The 21951-nt window shown below is 34.8% G+C and overlaps 1 protein-coding gene across 1 annotated transcript in view; it reads left to right on the plus strand.

Moving 5' to 3' along the window:
• LOC136042275 (protein sidekick-like) overlaps positions 1-21951 on the plus strand; it is a gene marked incomplete at its 3' end in the record, with an annotated part of 118354 nt that overhangs the window by 81922 nt on the left and 14481 nt on the right. Inside the window, 5 exon segments of the mRNA XM_065727228.1 lie at positions 2653-2987; positions 7808-8062; positions 11544-11778; positions 17722-18586; positions 18588-18616. Coding sequence (XP_065583300.1) covers positions 2653-2987; positions 7808-8062; positions 11544-11778; positions 17722-18586; positions 18588-18616 — 1719 coding nt within the window.

The raw sequence follows: 21951 nt of genomic DNA on the forward strand, positions 1-21951 counted from the left end.
CTCAGAGCTCTTATGTTAAATCCCAATCGGATCTTGTGACATTGGGGGAGGAGTTGGGAGGGGAAACCTAAAACTTGGAAAACACTTAGAGTGGAAGGATCGGGATGAAACTTGGTGGGAAAAATAAGCACAAGTCCTAGATAATTGATTGACATAACCGGAACAGATCTGATCTCTTTGGGGTAGTTGGGGGGGGGGGGGTAATTCAGAAAAATTAGAAAAAACAAGGTATTATTAACTTGCGAACGGGTAATCGGATCTCAATGAAATTTGATATTTAGAAGGATATCGCGTCTCAAAGCTCTTATTTCAAATCCCGACCGGATCTGGTGACATTTGGAGGAGTTTGGGGTGGGGGAGCCTAAAATCATGGAAAACACTTAGATTGGAGGGATCGGGATGAAACTTATATTCTCTGAGGCCAACCTGACTTTCATACATAATGATGATAGAAGGTAATAAGCTTACATAAGCTATGGATGTCAGGGGACTGATTTTTCTTCTAACGATAATTTCGACAGGACCTGTGCCTGTCAACATCAGGTTAATTCAAATTTCTTGCCGGAAAGTAAAATCACTAAATAAATAAAACTAAAAACACTGAACAACACTAATTATGAGCCGAACCTGGAGTTATTGTTGTGCCATGGCCCGAATTTTGGTAGAGGCGTTGATGGCTGCTGTCCTGGTGGATCTTAAAGAGGTTGGGCCTTTAGGAAAGGGGTGGAGTCTTTTGTGAGTTTTCAATTTATGGGTGATTGGTTCCCAAATTTCGCTAATATGAAACTCACCATTGTCTTTATTGATGGCTGGTTTATTTTTAGCAATTTCCAAAGCTTCTCTGATTTTCTGCTTTAAGAGTTGTGGGACAATAGCAATAAGTTGGGCTTGGTCAAACTTAATGGAGTGGGAAGGATTTTCAAAGATATGATGGGCCAATGCAGAAAAATTATCTTCCTCCTTTAGCTTTGTCTTTTTAAGGCAGGCATCAATGGAATCAGCTTGTTCTTTTAATCGGTGATGTAGAGGTCTCATGGTACGACCTATATAGGTATCACCACATCTACAAGGAATCTCATATACCCCTGGTGGATCTGAAGTAATCTTATCCTTGCCTTTGTTCAAGAAGGAGGAAATAGTCCTTCCAGAGGGAAAAAACACCTTAAAGCCAAGTTTAGTGAGTTTGGAACTTAAAATGTCAGTAATGTTTGGAAATTACCTTGATATAAGGTAATGACAAAAAGGGTTTATCATCTTCAATCTTAGGAGCGAAATTCTTGGTAATTCCACTCATCTTTCTCCTGAAAATAACCTTGTCAATGACTTTTCGGGGGTATCCGTTACCTATCAGAACATCTCTTATATAATCAAGTTCAGCCTTCAGCTCAAAATCAGAGGAGCACACCAGAAATGCTCTATCAACCAACGAATAGACTATAGAATTTTTAACTATAGGGTGGTTATAGGAGTCATATCTCAGATATCTATCACTATGAGTTGGCTTTCTATACACACTCAAGTCCAACCTAGTTTCTCGTTTTGTAATGAGGACATCTAAGAAGGGTAAATTGCAGTTATTTTCAAGTTCAATGGTGAACTTAATATCTGGGTCCTGCTTGTTAAAAATATTGAGAAAGGATATTAATTTGTCTTGTGCCCCATTCCAAATTATTAAGCAATCGTCAACATATCTCATGTAGAGTTGGAGATACTTGAAGTCCTGTTTGAAGATATTAGTTTCAATATGTTGTAGAAACACCTCGCTAAGAACTGGTGCCAAGGCTGATCCCATTGGTATGCCCCAAATCTGTTTATAAGTTTGATGCCTGAAAGTAAAGTAAGCATTGCTGAGACATAAAGACGTGAGAGTAATGATTTCTGTGGAGTCCAAGCAAGTCAGTTCTCTCCAGGAACCATCCTTTTCTAAAGCTGATTGTAAAGCTGGTATAAGACGACAGGCACAGGTCCTGTCGAAATTATCGTTAGAAGAAAAATCAGTCACCTGACATCCATAGCTTAGGTAAGCTTATTACCTTCTATCATCATTAGGGATGAAACTTGGTGGGACAAATAAGCAGAAGTCTTAAATACGTGATTTACATAATCGGAACGGATCCGCTCTATTGGGGGGGGGGGGGTAATTCTGAAAAATTAGAAAAAATGACGTATTTTTAACTTACGAAGGAGTGATCGGATTTTAATGAAACTTCATATTTAGAAGTACCTTGTAACTCAGATCTCTTATTTTAAATCTCAACTGGACCCAGCGTAATTGGGGGGGGGCAGTTGGGGGGCCGGAAATCTTAGAAGATATTTAAAGCGGTGAGATGCGGTCCGGGTTAAGCGGGTTAGATTAGGTCAAGGGGTCAAACTAGAATCTGGGAAGGCCATTATCAAGTTTGCAGCCCGATCTTCTATGAACAGTTCTAAATTCATGTCTAAATGTTAGAAGAAAACCATTTTTATTCGGCACATTTCAGCAAATTAAGGCCCAGTGTGATTACTTCTTTTGCACTGCGCACCCTCTATGTGCCTCTAATCACATAGTACAAACATAGCATAATCGAAATTTAATCTGTTTGTCATAGATAAAAGTTTATAGACTAGTAATTAATTACTAGGGGTAATGACATTGGGTGTGTAAATTTATAGGCTATAGAATACTGACTATGTTGTGCTGACACACTGTTCGTTGGACGGTCCGTGATGCCCCACAAACGCTAAAGGTCCGAAATGTAAGCGCAGATATTACTAGCGTTCGTATAGCTGGACTTCAACCCACCACTCATTATACATTTGAAGTCCATGGGTGGACCTCTGTTGGCAGAGGTCCAATTTCCATGGCTACAATTCAGTCTGGAATAGAACCAGTTTTACCCGGTGCACCGACTAGATTGGCTGTTAGCAATATAGAAGCGTTTTCTGTGGTGCTTCAATTTACGCCGGGATTTGATGGGAATACGTCTATTACAAAATGGACTATACAGGTGCGTTTTATAAGATTCAAGATTCATTTAATAAAAATAGCTATGGTAGTAATGGCTAATGCCGCAACTAATTTAGGTACTTGTCGGTTATATAATAAACACTCAGGAAGTGAAGCTCGATTGATGCTAATGAAATGAAACAAAATATGATGAATATATAATAATTTAGAAACAAATTTGGGCTATATATTTGCACATTAGGGGGTGGGAGTAAAGCATAGCATATATTAAATACGTGAACTAACCATTGCTGTATTTAATATATGCTCTGCTTTACCCCCCCCTCCCCCTAATGTGCAAACATATATCCCAAATTTATTTGCGTTAACCAAACCAAAATACAAACTAAATACTTAAATGAAATTATTTCATTATTTTGTAAGAATTATTATTTTGCAACCAAACCAAAGCTAATTGTGTGGTATGAAGAAGTTGCTTGACCAGTTTCTTGTGTCATGCTTGCATCATTCGCAATCGAAATTGTACTACCCAATAAGTACCCTAATTTACGCCACCATAATAAACACTAAGTACAATTTACCCCACTAGTTAAAAAAAAGGAACGAATGAATTAATGAAACCTTTTGTCCTGTAGTACACTGGCTCAAGCTGGTTCTTGTGGCGTGTATTTTTTTTTGACTGCAGCAGCGGGGGATAATAGGGAACAAAATGTTTGCTATTCAAAAACACGAATGTTCTAATTTACACACAGAATAGAATAGAATATATTTATTCACTACAATAGCCAGAGCTAGTTTTACCGTGTCATGACAAAAATAATTTAACAAATCTGATGGTATCTAGGTTCTTTAAGGGTTGGGATTCGTAAAGCTTCGAGGGCAGATTCATAAGTGATATACCTGGTTCCTAAGATGATTTTTAAGGCCCTTTTTTGCACTGTTTTGATTTCATCGTTGAGGTAGTCATTATATACCTTTGTCCAAACAGGACATGCATAGTCAAGCAGAGGGTGACCAGCAGATTCATTTTGCTATATTAAGAATAATATTCTATAATAAGCTTTATTAATTGTTTCAAGCGTTTTTAACTCTCACGGTTAGGCCAATTCTCTAGTTGGTGAAACTATTATTACTGTTATGCTAATAAAACCATATTGCTATTGCTAGATTTTATTGCTGTATTTATTATATTACTTAAAGTAATGGATTAACTATTTAACTTAAATTAATAATAATTCACTATTGCTTAAATTAATAAATATTACTATTTTTATTACTCTATTATTACTAGATTACTATTATTGGTGAAAGTATTATTGACCGAACGTCAATTGTAAGTTTTTATGGTTGACGAATATATGGTATTAAGGGAAATATTGTCCTTTTTCCAGGGCCTATTGGGGTACATGTTAAGACCTCGTGGTGCAGAAAGTGGATGCTTCTAACTCTATTTTTTTTTCTTTCTAAAATTCGCTGTGTCTTTCCTTTTAAATTGTTGTAAGCTCTTCCAAGAAATGCTTGAAAAAAGGGAAACTCTATTCAAAATGAAGTTCGTAATAAGATTGTTTTTCTCTATAATTCATGGACAGAGTATGTTTATTCGGTTGGATAGAGCAATATTACTATTATTAGATTTTATTGCTATATTTATTACTATTACTTAAATTAATGGATTAACTATTTAACTGAAATTAATAATATTTCATTGTTACATAGATTAATAAATATTACTATTTTTATTTCTATGTCTATATTACTATTACTATGATTATTATTACTCTATTATTATTAGATTACTATTATTGGTGAAAGTATTATTGACCGAACGTCAACCATAAGTTTTTATAACCATAAAAGGGAATTAAGGGAAATGTTGCTCGCTTTCCAGGGCCTGTTGGGGTACATGTTAAGACCTCGTAGTGCAGAAAGTGGATGCTTTTAACTCTAGTTTCTTTTTTTCTTCAAAAATTCGCTGTGCCTTTCCTTTTAAATTGTTGTAAGTTTTTCCAAGAAATGCGTGAAAAAAGGGAAACTCTACTCAAAATGAAGTTTGTAATAGGATTGTTTTCCTCTATAATTCATGGACAGAGTAGGTTTATTCGGTTCAATAACTTTAAGCTATCATGCTATCGTTTCTTAGCTAAGCTATCGTTTCTAAGAAAATTCATTGTTAACCATTTCTCTTGAAGGCATGTTGTACCAAAGTTAAGCTCTTATATGACAAACACCAAAATTAAGAAGAACAATAGGGAATTTCTCAAGACAGTGGGAAACAAATTAGAATGAATATTTCGGCCCTATGTCCAAGGACTGTCCTCAGAAATACAAAAAATTTGGAGAAGAAAAAACTTACAACAGGATAAAATCAATAAAACTAAAGTGCAAAATTTTTCTTTCACGTTTTCTTAACAGAGAGGAAGAACACGAGGAAGAAAGTTGGACCTTAAACATTGTAGTCCTAAGTCCATGCTAAGTTAATGTTGAGGAGTCAGTGTATCCGCTCGTTGTCGAAGTGGATTTCTGTTGAGTCAGTGGTGTTATCTTCTAGTTCGTCTGGTTTAGTATCTATCTTTCACGTTGCCTTAACAGAGAGGAAGAACGCGAGGAAGAAAGTTGGACTTTGGACACTGTAGTCCTAAGCACATACTAAGTTAATGTTGAGGAGTCAGTGCATTTGCTCGTTTGTCGAAGTGGATTTCTGTTGAAGCAAGAGTCTGCTGGCATTATTTTCTGGTTCGTCTGGTTTGTTATCCACCTTACACGTTGCCTTAACAGAGAGGAAGAACGTGAGGAAGAAAGCTGGAGAAAGCCCAAAATATATGCTAAGATAATGTTGAGGAATCGGTGTACCTGTTCGTTGTCGAAGTGGAATTCTGTTGGAGTAAGAGTCCACTGGCATTATTTTCTAGTTCATGTAATTTAGAATTTATCTTTCATGGTGTCTTGACAGAGAGGAAGAACGTGAGAAAGAAAGTTGGACAGTAGACACTGTAGTTCAAAGACCATGGTAAGATAATGTTAAGAAATCAGTGCGTCTGTTCGTTGCTGAAGTGGACTGTTGGAGCAAGAGTCCACGGGAATAATTTTCTAGTTCATGTAATTTTGTATTTATCTTTTGCGATGTCTTGACACAGAGGAAGAACATGAGGAAGAAAGTTGGACTGTAGACACTGTAGTCCAAAGTCCACAATAAGATAATGTTGAGGAATCGGTGTACCTGTTTGTTGTCGAAATGGAATTCTGTTGGAGCTAGAGTCCGCTGGCATTATTTTCTTATTTGTCTTGTCTAGTAACTGTCTTTCAGGTTGCCTTAACAGAAAGGAAGAATGCGAGGAAGAAAGTTTGACTGTAGACACTGGAGTCCAAACTCCATGCTAAGATAATGTTCAGAAATCGGTGTATCTGTTCGTTGTATAAGTTTATTCAGTTGGAGCAAGAGTCCACTTGCATTATTTTTTAGTTCGTGTTGTTTAGTATTTTATCTTTCACGGTGTCTTGACGGAGAGGATGAACGCGAGGAAGAAAGTTGAACTGTAGACATTGTAGTCCAAACCCCTGTATCTGTTCGTTTTATAAATTTATTCAGTTGGAGCAAGAGTCCACTTGCATTATTTTTTAGTTCGTGTTGTTTAGTATTTTATCTTTCACGGTGTCTTGACGGAGAGGATGAACGCGAGGAAGAAAGTTGAACTGTAGACATTGTAGTCCAAAGTCCATGATAAGATAATCTGGAGGAATCAGTGCGTCTGTTTGTTGCTGAAGTGGAATTCTGTTGAAGCAAGAGTCTACTGGCATTATTTTCTTGCTTGTCTTGTTTAGTATCTGTCTTTCAGGTTGCTGTAACAGAGAGGAAGAATGTGAGGAAGGAAGTTGGACTGTAGACACCGTAATTCAAAGCCCATGTAGTCCTGTAGTCCTAAGATAATGTTAGAAATCGGTGTATCTGTTCGTTGTATAAGTTGATACAGTTTGAGTAAGAGATAATTGGAATTATTTTCTCGTTCGTCTACTGGTAGTGTCCATCTCCTTTGTTGTCTTTACTGAGAGGAAGAACGTGACAAAGAAAGTTGGAGTGTAGACATTTTACTCCGAAGTCCATACTTATGTCATACTGTATTATTTACAAGGCAGTCAGATAAAGCTGATCTAAACCCTCTTCATAATAGCGAAGAAAGTACCAAGAATAATCCTTAAAACCCCTGAAATATTTGAGCTTTAGATCTTTGGAGAAACGTGGAGGCCGTATGGGACAAACGTAATCAAGAGAGGAAGATTCGACATAAGATAATAAAAAAAAATTATGTAATAAACAATAGTGAAAATAATGGTTCTTAGTTAATAATAGAAGTACTAAATATTTTAAGTTGGAAAAAGTAATTTAGCTATAACAATGCAGATGTAACCATTTCGGATATACGATGCATAATATCTGAGTAAACTACCAAGAATTCTCATAACAACTTAGCATGCACCGACTTTCCTGGCTGTGTCTAGAAATAGCTCTAATGATTGATTGCTTGGACATTAAGGACTTTAAAATGACATCTAAAAATAAGACAAGTACGACTGTATAAACTCATCTTATTACCTTTTTAGCAGTGGCCGCAACTCTCGAAAGTTTAGACGAGGTGGGGGGAGGGGGCAACTGTCTTTTTTAACCTTTAATAGAAAAATACCAGAAAAAGGCATCTTTCAATGACAATACTCTCCATAAGAAAACACTTTTCAAAATCTATGGGGGGTGTATGCACGCTGTCCCTCCCCCAATTGGTCTTTAGGTTTGTAAAGTGATGGCTTATGTTTTTATGTTTTGTCTTTTTGTAATTATTTCATTCTGTTTTTATGGATTTTTGTTTTTAGGCCATAACTTCTAGAAACAGTACCTGGGATACTGTTTATGAAGTATCTGATCCCGACGCCATTGCAATAACGGTTCGAAACCTTACACCGTATTTGGAATATACACTGCGAATAGTTGCCCATAACGTTGTTGGTAGTTCGCCACCATCAGAACCTACAAAGCCATTTCAAACTCTACAGGCAGCACCATCACATGCACCGTATAACGTTACAGTACGAGCTGTTAACTCTACCCAATTGAGGGTTCGTTGGACGGTAAGCTGAATCTATTAACTATTAAACTGTTTTGGCACTCTAGAAAAAATGAATGATTTGATTTCCGTTCTGGTCTTGAATTTGGTAACCTTAATTTTGGTAAGATTGTAGTCATTGAATTTGTCAAAGTTTTATTTAACAAGCCAATAACTATCTCTAAAAGAGATTTAGTCTGATATCGCTTGATCTGTTTCCTTTATTTCCTACATCCTCCTGTTTCCCTCCTTTTTGCTTCTCCTGCGTCCCTTCTTTTTTATGTTTTAATAAGTTTTTTCGATTATTTTATTTCTTCAGCTTTCTTTGTCTTTTTTCTTCTGCAAGTATCTTTCGATTCGGTGTTTGCTTTGTGTATTTATACCCGTGAATGGGTATTTATACGTTTGAAAGCCTAGTTGACCCTCGTGTTGTTCATCTTACTAATATTTAGCTGCTTGGACGGTATGGTAAGCATTAGTATGTAGTATATATACAACATAGTATAGATTTTTTAGATTACATACGGTGTTTATTAAAAGAAAAAGAAACTTAACCCTCCTTAAGATTTCCTAGTTCAGAGTACATCAACCCATTGAACATATACAATATCAATAAATGATGAAAAAATTAAATAAGAGAACAGAAGAAACGAAAGATAGAGAAAAAGTCTGCATTTACCAGGCTCCTGGTCGCAACAACGCTTCCTACCAACAATCCATTCTATTTACTAACACATCCAAAACTCCTTCTTCTTTCCAATAAAATATATACTATATTAGTATATATATTATGTAATATACAGTATTAGCGTTGAAGCTCATGGAAGGATCTGTCCACATAAAAGAAATAGACTGTTTTACAGTCTTAGTAAAGAATCAACAATTTGCTTCTTACTATTTTATTACTGAAGAACCAGCAAAAAAATTTAACTTATCATGAAGATTCCAAATATAAAAGATTCATCAAGTTTAATGTTACCCATCAAAAGTTACGAAACTGAGGATATTTGCCTGATTTTTGAAATAAGGGGAAACAATCTCTAAAATTAAAGAAATCTTAATGAAAATCACACAATCAGACTCAGCGTACCAGAGAACCCTATTTTAGAAGTTTCAAGCTCCCATCTGCAAAAAATGTAGAATTTTCCTATTTTTGCCAGAAGACAGATCACGGATGTATGTTAATTTTTTTTCAGGGGTGATTGTATCTAAATAATGGTCCTAGAAGATCGGGAGAGGAAGCATTCGAACGGAAATTAAAAGTTCTAGTGTCTTTTTTAAATGACCAAAAAGATTGGAGGGCAACTGGGCCCTCTTCAACGCCCATTTTCCCCAAAATTATCTGATACAATTTGAGATAGCTATTTTGTTCAGTATAGTTGACAGATCAACTAATTAGGTCTTTAGGTGTAAAATGTCCGCCCCTCCCCCACAGTAAGTGAGGAGAGGCCTGCAAGTTATGAAATTCACCCATTGTTTACACATGGAACTTGTTATTGGAAAGTATACAGACAAATTTTTTTTTGGAGGGGAGGTGGATTTCTATATGGAGATCTGCATTGGGGAGAAAAATTTCTGGGGGTTGAATATTCCACGGGAAATACTGCACGAAGGGATTCGACAGAATTACTAATGCAAAATTCTTTTTAATTGTCTTACATTCACTTTGCCAAATTTTTCATGTGGAGATGTTCCAGGGGAATTATCCAGGGGCCTTTTACCGCGTGTTTTGATTTCCTGGAATTAATTTCCACAAAAGGGGGCATTTCTGGAGTGATCAAGAAACCGATTAGTGATTAAAGTCTTATTCAAATGAAAGAATGCTAAGGAGAATTTTTAAGGCTGAATCGTCCGCAAGCAATTTTACAGCATTTTTTTCAGCTAGGATGGAACTGTCTGGAGGGACTTTAACAGGGGGGGGGGGCACTTTAAGTTGGATAAAGATTCCACGGAGGAGTTTTCCGTGAGGGGGTGTATTTCAGAGAGGGTGAGCCAGATTTACCTGCATTATTGTAAAAAGGAACAGAAACTATTCCATATATGAAGGATTGCCTCCTCCTCAATACCTTGTTCTTTACGCTAAATTTTGACTGTTTGTCTTAATTTTTATTAGCGTCTACTGAAACACGGGGGCCGTTTAATTAAAATAGGAAGATTTCTTAAAAGTGGTAATAGCATTAGCGTAAAAAGCAAAGTATTGAGGAGGGGGAACCTTCATATACGGAATAAATCTGCCAAAATTAATTTGCAAATTTTGTTTTAATTTTTCATATACGGTGAGGCAAATTCGAACCAGCATTATTTGCGATACATTCAGAAATTGAAGAAAAAAAACAAAGTTTTTTTTAAGTGAAAGTAAGGATAAAACTTAAAATGAACAGAAATTATTCCATATATGAAAGGGGCTGTCCCCTCTTAAACGCCTCGTTCTTTACGCTATTGTTTTAAAAGTAGAGCTATAACAAAGAGTCAAACGTTAGCGTAAATAGTGAGGCGTTGAGGAGGGAACAGCCCTTTTCATATACGAAATATTATCTGTTCGTTTTGTTTTAATGCCTCTCCTTAATTTCAGTTTAAAAAAAATATTTTTTTTTTTATTTAATAAATGAACAAATTGAGAAAGTGAAACACTGTAACAGTCTACAACTATCTACAATAATCTATAATTACCTAGTCTAGATTGGTAATCTAACTCATTGTACAATATTAATTTAAATAGTTGTGTGAGGCTGGGGCATAATTTGTTATAGGGCAGGTGGGGCAACTGCCCCCCCCCTAGCTGTAATTAAGTGCCTCAAAAAAATTCAAAACTTAGGCCTACATAATTCAAGCATCCTCAGAAACAGATAAGTTTTCCCTAGTATGTCTTTGCCTTTATGCTACTGTATAGCTCATTTTTCATTTTTCACTTGGTCATTTTCAATTGATATGGGAAAATTGGCTCCTACTCTACCCCTCCCCCCAGGATTTTGACGAATTAACGCCCCTGGTGTAAGGATCTGTCTACATTAAAGAGCTACATTTTTTAGTGCTAGCAAAAAAGCAATTGTTTTGTTGTATGGTTTAAATTTTCTCACCATTTTTGTGAATTTTTAGGTAAACATTGTTTATTATTGCATTCCTGTCAGAGAGTATAAAGATGGATCTAAATAGGCTATAAATCTATACATTGTATTTTTGTGGCCATCACTTTTTGTTTGGCCTGTTGACCTGTTTGGAGCAAGCAAACAAAGCAAACAAAGCAAACTTTCGCATGCAAACCGATTAGGGTTCGCGTAGCGCAGGTGCCGATCTCCTGATTCTCAGCCCTCGGCCGGGGTGCAATGCGTGGTTGGGGACCTGTTTGGCGTTAAGCTGTTTTGCTCAACGTGTTCTTATAAATTCAAATAACTGCTACACAGTATTAAACTATTCCATAGACAAGCAGGATATCCCCCTATTGATATTTTATGTTAAACACTTGAAAAACGTAAACGAATTCGATTTGAACTATTGTCGTATTTCAGCCGTTGCAACAGGTCGAATGGTACGGAGTGGCAAGTGGTTACAACATCAGCTACCGACCCTATGATGTCGACTTTGTCAAACCTGGATGGGTATTGGTCAATGATCAGACGTCAAATTCTCACATTATTGACAACCTCGCAGAGTTCATCCTATACGAAATAAAAGTTCAGGCATATAATGACGTCGGGGCTTCTTCTTTTAGCCCACCAGCTCTTGAACGAACTAGAGAGTCAGGTAAGTTTCTTTTTTTAATATTTGATATTAGTTATTAGTTAAATTTTTATAGTATTGTATTAGTATAGTATACTAATATAATATAAATTAACGAATAGTGTAATATAAATAAGTATAGTATATAAGTATAGTAAATAAGTATAGTGTAATATAAATTAGAGAAGTATTAGATTGGTTATAGTAATAAAAAAAAGAAAAAAAACAAAGAAAAAAGAAAAACAACGACAACAAAATCTTTTTTTGTTTTCTCTTTTTTTAGTACTGAGGACGACTTGGCGGAGGTCCTTGTCGAAATATTTGCTTGATTTTCGTCTTCATATTATGCTAATGAGTGATGAAATCCTTGTTTTTTCTCCTGTTTGATTCTTTTTTTACATTTATTATTTCCTCTCTTGGTTTCAGAAGTAATTGGATATAGATATTAGTTTATTGAAAATAATCAAAAATTAATTGTTATTTATGCTTTGGTAGGCCGTAAGGCTCTGTAGGTATGAGCGTCTGATTATTTTCCGATAATTTCTTTCATTTTCTATATAATTTTAAAAGAACAAAAAACGAAGATAATCCTTGAGGATTTTTTAACGGCTAAAACGTGGAAATTATTTTTTAATTATCCTCGTTTTCCGTCTTTTCAATGTTTTTTAATTTCCCTTGTTTACAATTTTGTGTTTTTTTTTCTTTACAATTTTTTCCAGCTTTTCATGCTCAGTTTAAATCTTTTTGCGTACTTCACTACTACTTAAACTCAAAGAAAGCCAAGAATCTCCCCACATCCCTTAGGTGCATTAAGTGTACAAGTTAGTTTCTCGAGGCCCTGAAATTAATACCTGTTGACAATTTCCAAACAGGCTATGTCGGAACGGCTTTAATTAAACACTGAAAAGCACCAAAAGTTTGGGGGGGGGGTCAAAATTAACAAACCAAATAAAATAAGAAAAAAATTGTAAAGAACAAAAAAACAAAGATAATCCTTAAGGATTTTTTTAACGGGTAACATGTGGAAATTTACTGTCCTCATTTTATCTTCTTTAATAAATATTAGAATTATCCTCGTTTTTCTTCTTTATAAACTCTTCTAATTATCCTCGTTTTCCGTCTTTTCATTGTTTTTTAATTATCCTTGTTTTTTGTTGTTAATTTTTTTCTATTATCCTCATTTTTTCGTCTTTATTAAATTTTTTAATTATCCTCGTTTTTTTACAATTTTTTTTTCTAATGTCCTTGTTTATTTCTTGTTTACGTAATTGTTTCTTATCTTTATTAATTTTCTTTACAATTTTTTCCAGCTTTTCATGCTCAGCCAGTGTCGTCTTAGACATTATTTAAAAACGGAAATAAGGAAAATTTAAATATTTTTACTTACTTCACGACTACTTAAACTCAAAGAAAGCCAAGGATTTTCGCATATCCCTTAGATGCATTAAGTGTACATGTCAATTTCTCGAGGCTCTAAAATTAATATCTGTTGACAATTTCCGAACAGACTATGTCGGAACGGCTTTAATTCAGCTCTGAAATATTATTAAATCAGACTACAAAGGTGGCGAAAGTGGGGGGGGGGGGGTCAGAAGTACCAAAACACAAATAGAATGACAAAATTTTGTAAAGAACGCTAACGAGGATAATCTTTGAGAATTCTTTAACGAGGAAAACAAGGAAATTTACTGTCTTCGTTTTATCTTATCTTCTTAAAAAAAAAAAATTGATCATCAAAATTTTTCTTCTCTTCAATTTTTTTTTTTAATTATCCTCGTTTCTTTCTTCTTTACAAAATTTTTTAATTATCCTTGGTTTTTTCTTTTTTACAATTTTTTTTTCTTTTCCTTGTTTTTTTTTTCTCTAAAAAATGTATTAATTTTTTCATGCTTGGCCATGCATGGCAGACTTATTTATAAACGGAAATAAGGAAAATTCAAATCGTTTCGCTTAATTCTCGACTACTTAAACTCAAAGAAAGCCAGGAATCTTCTCATCCCCCTTGAATGCAATAAGTGTTCAATTCAGTTCCTCAAGGCTCTCAAATTAGTACCTGTTGACAATTTCCAAGGAACAGACTTTGTCGGAACCGCTTTAATTAAGTACTGAAATGTTATTGAGTGGGGCTAAAGGCTGAAAAGCTATTAAACAGGCTCAAAATAGAAAGTCAAGGATAATAATTAGTATTCTTAGCTTTCTCTTATTATCTAATTGTAATTCAAAGAAGTGAAATTAGTTTTTTTTAAGGAAGTAGACGACTTTCAATGAGGGTATCATATATTTATTATCTAAATAATATGGCGTTATTGTAATATGTACCAATGGCAGTGAATTTAGAATCTGACTGTTTAAACTGGTCACGTGGAGCGTTTTCTTTTAAAGTACCAAGAACACCAAAATATGCGTATGTTTTCCCTCGATCCATACATGTATGAAAATGTATAATAAAACAAAAAACTAAACGAAACTATATTAACATACATTGTCTATTTTGTAATTTCTTTACAATTTAGTGAATTTATTCATTTATTCAAAATAGTATACTTGAAGACCCGCTCTGCAAGTATAGGTTATAATTTTGTGAACATCTATTGTTCAAACCGGTGGCCGGCGTTTACCCCCCCCCCCCCCACCAGCAATTACACCCCTAGAAAATACCCCCCGGAAAATACCTCCTGTGAAAACTGAAGCTTTCTACTTGAAAATTTTATTTGAATTAGTTTTTTTTCCGTAGGGAGAAGGAATTTCGGTACTTATGTTAGACGCCACTCACTCAAGTTTACGCTGTATAAAACTCGAGGACAAATCGGCTCTTCGTTAGTGTCTTCCAGCTTAGTGCGAGACATGACAAAGACAAGTGACAGAATAGATGGGAAATATATAATTTGGGGTATATATTTGCACATAAGGGGGGTAAAGTATTTGGACAGTTTGAAGTCAGAAAACAATTCTTACTTAATAATATGCAGAATAATTGTACCTAGTACATTTTATATGCAGACCCGCTATACTTTACACCTCCCCCCCCAATGTGCAAATATATAGCCCAAATTTGTTTCTAACGTAACGAAGAAATTAACGGTTTGTTCTCGAGTTTTACACATCGTAAACTTGAGTGAGTGGCGTATAATACACATGTACCGGAATTTTTCATGGAGAGAGAGCCGGATTTCCCGAAATTATTTAAAAACGAACGAAATTAAATTTAAAACAACATTATTTTTCTACTAAAAGTAAGGAGCAACATCAAAACCTAAAACGAACAGAAATTACTACGTATATGAAAGGAGTTACCCCTTCCACAAGACCTTGCTCTTTACACTGAAGTTTTGATTTTTTGTCCCAATTCTATAAGAACGATTCCTGAAACATAATAATCGTTTAATTACAACAGTAAGCCTGGTTCTAGGAATCTAAAAAAAAAAACTTTAGCGCAAAGAGCGAAGTGTTGAGGAGGAGGCGACCCGTTTCATATACGTAATAATTTCTGTTCGTTTTTAGGTTTGAGGTTGCTCCTTAGTTTCAGTTGAAAAACTCGTTGTTTTTTTTTATATTTAGTTACTTACAGATAGTATTTGTTAATGGGAAACATACGGAACAAGTTTTTTTTTATATAGAAAGTAACGAAAAGTAATAAAAGTAAAGAAAAGTTTTATTTTTATTAAAAATACTCAGTAATCCCACCCTATATATGTATGTCAAACTGACAATATACGGTTTTTTTCTTCTTTTTTTTTAAGAAAGTGCAAATTATGTTATGGTCTTGAGAAGACATGGGTGTTGTCAGCCATACTCGTTTTAATTTTTGTTCATTTTGATTTTGACTAGGTTATATATTTTAATTTCTGTTGGTTATTCGTTTTCATAGAAAAAAATATGTTATATCATTTTTTTTTCTATTGGACTCTATAGTTTTTACTTTGAAGAATATTTGACTTTATTTCTGCTCATTTTAGGTTTAATGAGGTTCTCTACTTTTCTTTAAATAACCTGTTTCCCATTAACAAATACTATGTGTAAATTACGTATACGAAAGGGGTTGCCTCCTCATCAAGACCTCACTCTTTACGTTAAAGTTTTTTATAGAATGTTAAAACAGAGTTTATTGTTCTAATTAAACATTTCAGGAATTAAAGAACGGAATCGTCCTTAAAGAATTGGGACAAAGAATCAAAACTAAAGAGCAAGGTGCTGTGGAAGGGGAAACTCCTTTCATATACGTAATAATTTCTGTTCGTTTTAAGTTATGATGTTGCCCCTTACTTTCATTTAAAAAAAAACTTGTTTTCAAAAATGATATTCCTGATCTTTTTTAAATAATAATGTTGGGAATTCTGGCTCTCTCTCCATGAAAAATTCCAGTACTTGTGTATTATGCGCCATTCACTCAAGTTTACGATATATAAAACTCGAGAACAAACCGGTTTCTTCGTTAGTTTCTTCGTTACTTTTGAAACAAATTTGGGCTATATATTTGCACATTGGGGGGGGGGGTTAAAGTAAAGAGGGTCTGCATGCAAAATGTGTTTGGTACAATTATCCTGCATAAAATGAAGTAAGAATTATTTTCTGACTTCAAACTGTAAAAATAATTTATCCCCCCCCCAATGTGTAAATATATTATATTATATATTTACCATCTATTTTGTCACTTGCCTTTGTCTTGTCTCGTGCTAAGCTGAAAGAAGCTAACGAAGAAACCGGGATAATCTCGAGTTTTACACAGCGTAAACTTGAGTAAATGGTGTATAATACACAAGGACCGAAGTTCCTTCCCCCTAAGGAAAATAAAAAAAAACTCGAAATAAAATTCTCAAAGTTGGAAAGCCTTATTTTCCATGGTGGAGGGGGTATTTTCCGCGGAGATATTTTGTGGGGTGTAATCCCCGGAGGGTGGTACATTTTTACGAATCGGACAAACATTTCGGAGGGGGGGGGTTTCAGACCCCCTACCCTCCCCCTCTTGTAGGCGGCCTTGACGGACCCTTTCGAATAAACACAGTTACTATTTTGAATGTACTCAGTTACTATAACAAAACGCAAAATATATGTTCTATTCATACATGACAGCGGCAATTTTATAAGATTTTTCCTTTGGTTATTTCAAAATTATGAAGTTTTCAGGGCAGTAGCGGATTTCCATGGGTGCTGCCACCTTCCCAAAGACAACAACCCCTTTTTATACGGTTTGGTGTCAAATGATTTTAGCTTATTTTTTGCTTATTTTTCACTCGTTTTCTCTCTTCTTGATGAGTTTGACGTTCGCTACTATCAAACGTGGCAAAATTACTTATGGAGGCCTTTTACATAAAGTCGAATCCCGATCTTGCCTAATTTTTTAAAATATGTATGGTTTTGAAAGTTTCTCCTTAACCAATTTAAACAAGCAGATTTCATTTTCTCTGTTTTTGGTACTTTAAGGAAGAAGACGACTTTCAATGAAACTAATATACATTTTTTATGAAAAATGAAAGAGATAATATTGCAAATGACTAAGTTACTTTGAAACAATATATTAAGGGAACATTTTCTTTGTTTTTTCGTTGATGCTGTGAAAATAATAACCGCTTAAATTTAGTTCAAAAGGTCGAGTATGAAATATAATTTTTTTTCTACTCTTAAATCTGACCCTGTTGATGTCTATTATGGTAAAATTCCTATATTTGTGTCGTGCTTAATATGAAAATAATCTCAACTTAAAATTGATTCAAGAGGCATGGTTAATAGGGTTGATTAAAAGTTAATTCAAATTGAATAGGTAAGGAATGTTTGCCAGGCCTAAATGAACCTGCCAGGCCTAAATCTGGCCATGTTGATGTCTATTACGGTATAATTCTTATATACTTTTTTCATCCTTAGTATGGAAATAATCTCAGCTTAAAATTGATTCAAGAGGCATGGTTAATAGGGTTGATTAAAAGTTAATTCAAAGTGAATAGGTAAGGAATGTTTTTTTTTCTTTTTCAGTTCCCAAATCTGGTCCTGTTGATGTTACGGCCAATGCTACCTCGTCCACTACAGTTGTTGTACGATGGGGTGAAGTACCAAACTCTCAAAGATGCGGAATCATTGAAGGCTACAAAATTACCTACATCGCAAGTGGTGTACCGTCCAAAATGAAAATAGTCCCAGCCAATGACACGTTCATGGCAACCCTGATTGAGCTTAATAAATTTACTAAATATTTAGTCCAAGTTTTAGCTTATACTCGGATTGGTGATGGGGCCCTTTCTCTACCTCCCGTTGTGGTAGCCACTCTCGAAGATGTTCCAGGTCCACCGTCCAATGTCACTTTCCCTGATGTCTCTTTAACGAATGCTCGTATATTATGGGATGAGCCCTCTGAGCCAAACGGGGAAGTGCTAGGCTACCGTATTTCGCATCATTTAGATGGACAGAAAGGGTGGAATCAGACTAAAGATTTCTCACCAATTGAGAGGACATACCGAGCAATGAACTTAGAGCCAGAGCAATTGTATATGTTTGAAATTGTTGCCAAAACAAGCTTAGGCTGGGGAGAACCAGCACGTGTTCCTGTATACACAACTAATAATAGAGAAAATCCACAACCACCGTCCCGTCCTCTTGTCAGCAGATCGCAGATACAAGCAACCCAGATAACGTTTAGTTGGACCCCTGGCAGAGACGGATTTGCTCCTTTGAGATATTATACAGTTCAGCATAGGGAGGGTGTGGATGGGCCTTGGAAAGAAATTCCTAGCCGTGCTGACCCAACTGTTTCCAGTTGCACAGTTCGTGATCTGAAACCATTTATTGAGTATCAGTTTAGGATTCAGGCGACTAACGACATTGAGCCCTCTGGCTGGAGCAGTGTCTGAAATTGTCAGAACCCTCCCTGCTGGTAACTTTTATTTTTATAATCTTTGCCTTGAATTTAATAATGTACCATCTAACCTGATCCAGTGGCTCCAGAGGCAGACGGGGCGTCAGTGAGTAGCCTCCAATCTTCCCTCAAGGGGGCCGCTACGTATGTGTCTCCCCACTCTCGGTAAAGACTCGTCTGGACGATTCGTTCGTGCAGGAGCCATTAAGTAAATATAGTGATTTTAAGTAAAGATAGTGTTACTTACAGTCTACTAAATCACATAAAAGTAAATGATAGTTCACATAATGTAGTTCTTAAAAATTATCTTGGGTATACAAACAGTATAACCCTCTAGTTCTAAATTACCTAAGAATATATGTCCCTAGTTAATTTTCTATTGTCTCCCTACATCAAAAATAGTTATTAATTAAATGTTGTTTTCGTCTTATTTATCAAGGGTTTCTTGGCCCACTCTTCTTTTCCCATTGCTGGCTGAGAATGTTTTTTATGCATCTTTGGGTGGGGTGTCCGCTGTGACATGCTGAGTAATAAACATTACGTTTACTGATTTCTTTCATATTTATTTTTGTTTGTCAAATCTTTCATTTGGATTGAAGATCCACTTATTTCAATCCATTTATTTCTTTATTATTTTTTTTTATCGTTGGAACACGAACTTGTCACTCCGCCAGATGATTATATATTAAGTTTGTTGTGCATGTGGGATAGAAAATAAACTAACCTGAACCTGAAAAAAAATGGCCTGTATTCTCAATATCACCGGAGTATCAAGACAATTTTTTTTCCTCAGAGGATTGTTTATGTTACTATTCCTGCATATTGACAATTCATTTGCTTAGGAAATAAATTTAAATACTAACTTTGTAAAAGTACAGTTATGACTTTTTAAGACTCCCTTTTTTAAGACTCCTTGGTTTCCACTTTTGAGCCCGATTGTTTCTTTACCTTTTTCGCTTATATAGCATTACTAATGATTTTCGGAACCAGATGCACTTTGCTAAGTGAAAATTTGCTGCATTTTAAAAACCTGGCTAATTTTCTCTTTGGGGGGGGGGAGGAGGCACAGTCCATGTAAGAACTGGGTTTTAATTTTTGGTCAAGATTGATATAAATATTATTTTTTTTCGTTTTGGGGAGGGGCAAAGGATTGGCTTGTGGTTTAAAAAAATCCCAAATGAAAACGGCATAGATTCATCCGCTGTAAGATATATAATAATGATAATAATACTTTTATGTTTGCCTGCTAATACAAATAAAAAGAGAAAAGCGGAGTAAAACAAAAAGGAAAAACAAGAACACTTAGCATAAAAGAACAAAATTAAGAAGTCACTTCTTCAGTCGCACTCGTAGATCAGACGTAGAGGCAGAAACTTGAACAGTGTTAACAACGCTTGGTTTCTGCGCTTGTTTCAGTAGACGGCTCACCGATAATTGGGTCTACCAAATTTCGAGATCTTAGAACAAATGTGTTTCTCTCGTAGAACGGGTATCAAAGCAGAAACTTGAGGTATTCGGAGTAGACAGATCGGAGGTTTAGTCTGTCAGTTTGCGTGAACCAGTCCCATAGCGGAGATGCATAAAGCAGGTGAGGGAGAGCAACCACTGCGTAAAGCTTTGCAAGAATCTTCCTGTTCTAAATAAATTTCAGTGAGACGAGCTTCTCGTAATTTGAATAGATACTCGGTAATTTTCTCGATTATTATTAGGTAATTAATTACCTTTCCTAAACATAGAATCATAAATAATTCATTGGCTGGTCTAACATTTTCATTATCCCTGGTGAGTTACCTTTAGAGGAAGCATTTCACAAAGACCTTACTATGAGGTTGAGGGAGTAGAGGTATGGTTTCACCAAAAAATATTTAAGCCAAGATCAAAAAATTTCCTGTTTCCTGCAAAATAACACCCTTTTAATGGCATCACTTTATTGTAGGGCACCAACCGAATCAAACCGGAGGTTTCATTAAATTTAATGTTGACTTTCTCATTTAGTTCTTGACTGCTTTTTTTGGTTGAGTCCGATTCCGTAAATTTTAAAGCAAGCAGGCAATATATATATATATATATATATATATATATATATATATATATATATATATATATATATATATATATATATATATATATATATATATATATATATATATATAGATATATATAGATATATATATATTTATATATATATATATATATATATATATATATATATATATATATATATATATATATATTATATATATATATATATATATATATATATATATATATATATATATATTTATATATATATATATATATATATATATATATATATATATATATATATATATATATATATATATATATACACATATATATATATATATATATATATATATATATATATATATATATATATATATATATATATATATATATATATATATATATATATATATATATATATATATATATATATATATATATATATATATATATATATATGGAGAGGTGGGTACAGTGGCGCACTTTCAGGTCAAAGCATCGTAACTTTGGCAAATATTAACATTTTTGGACGATTTTTAAACTGTTGTGCAGGCAGTTTATTATTCTACACTGGTGATTTATTTCACACTTCTTCCTGAACCAGTTTTTGATGGAGTCATGTTTTCTGACAGCCACTTTTTGCGCCATTGTTGCCGACTAGGCGGGAACTATGGCGCACCCCATCTGGAACAGTGGCGCACCAATCTGGAACAGCGGCGCAATCAAACTGCTAAGATGAATACTTCGTTTAATGAGTAAGGAAGTACAAAATAATGAACTGAAAATACCTAAAAGATGAATACTTCGTATATTGAGTAAGAAAATAAAAAATAATGAACTGAAAATAAAAGAAGAAGGCACAATAGTTAATATTGTAAGCAGTCAGGTCAATGGGGAAGACCAGTTGCTCCGCCTATCTTTCTGTGCCACCAGAAATATTCGGAGCAGGTAGCTTCATTTCGACACTCGACTTGCTGAAAGTGTAATATTCACTGGTCCTGATGAACTTGTAGAAAGGAACCATTCTCTTAATATACATGAGCTCAATGTCAAAGCTGGACTCAGAGAGGACTTCGCCCACGGAGTAAATTTTGTTCTTTTTGATCTCCCCCTCGCAAACAAGAACATAATCTCCAACACAGACTTCATCGTCACACAAAGAATAGTTTTGGTCTTCAAAGCCACAGTGGAGGCTTTCATCACTATCACAGCTACTATTGCCTTTTGTAGCAGAGTCACCAAAGTCATCATCTGACTAAGAATCAGAAAACAGGGTCTTTACATGACTGTTTCTCTTGAAATTGCGGTCAAATTTAGCAAATTAT

This window comes from Artemia franciscana, unplaced genomic scaffold (assembly GCF_032884065.1).
Source record: "Artemia franciscana unplaced genomic scaffold, ASM3288406v1 Scaffold_1006, whole genome shotgun sequence".
Taxonomy (NCBI): domain Eukaryota; kingdom Metazoa; phylum Arthropoda; class Branchiopoda; order Anostraca; family Artemiidae; genus Artemia; species Artemia franciscana.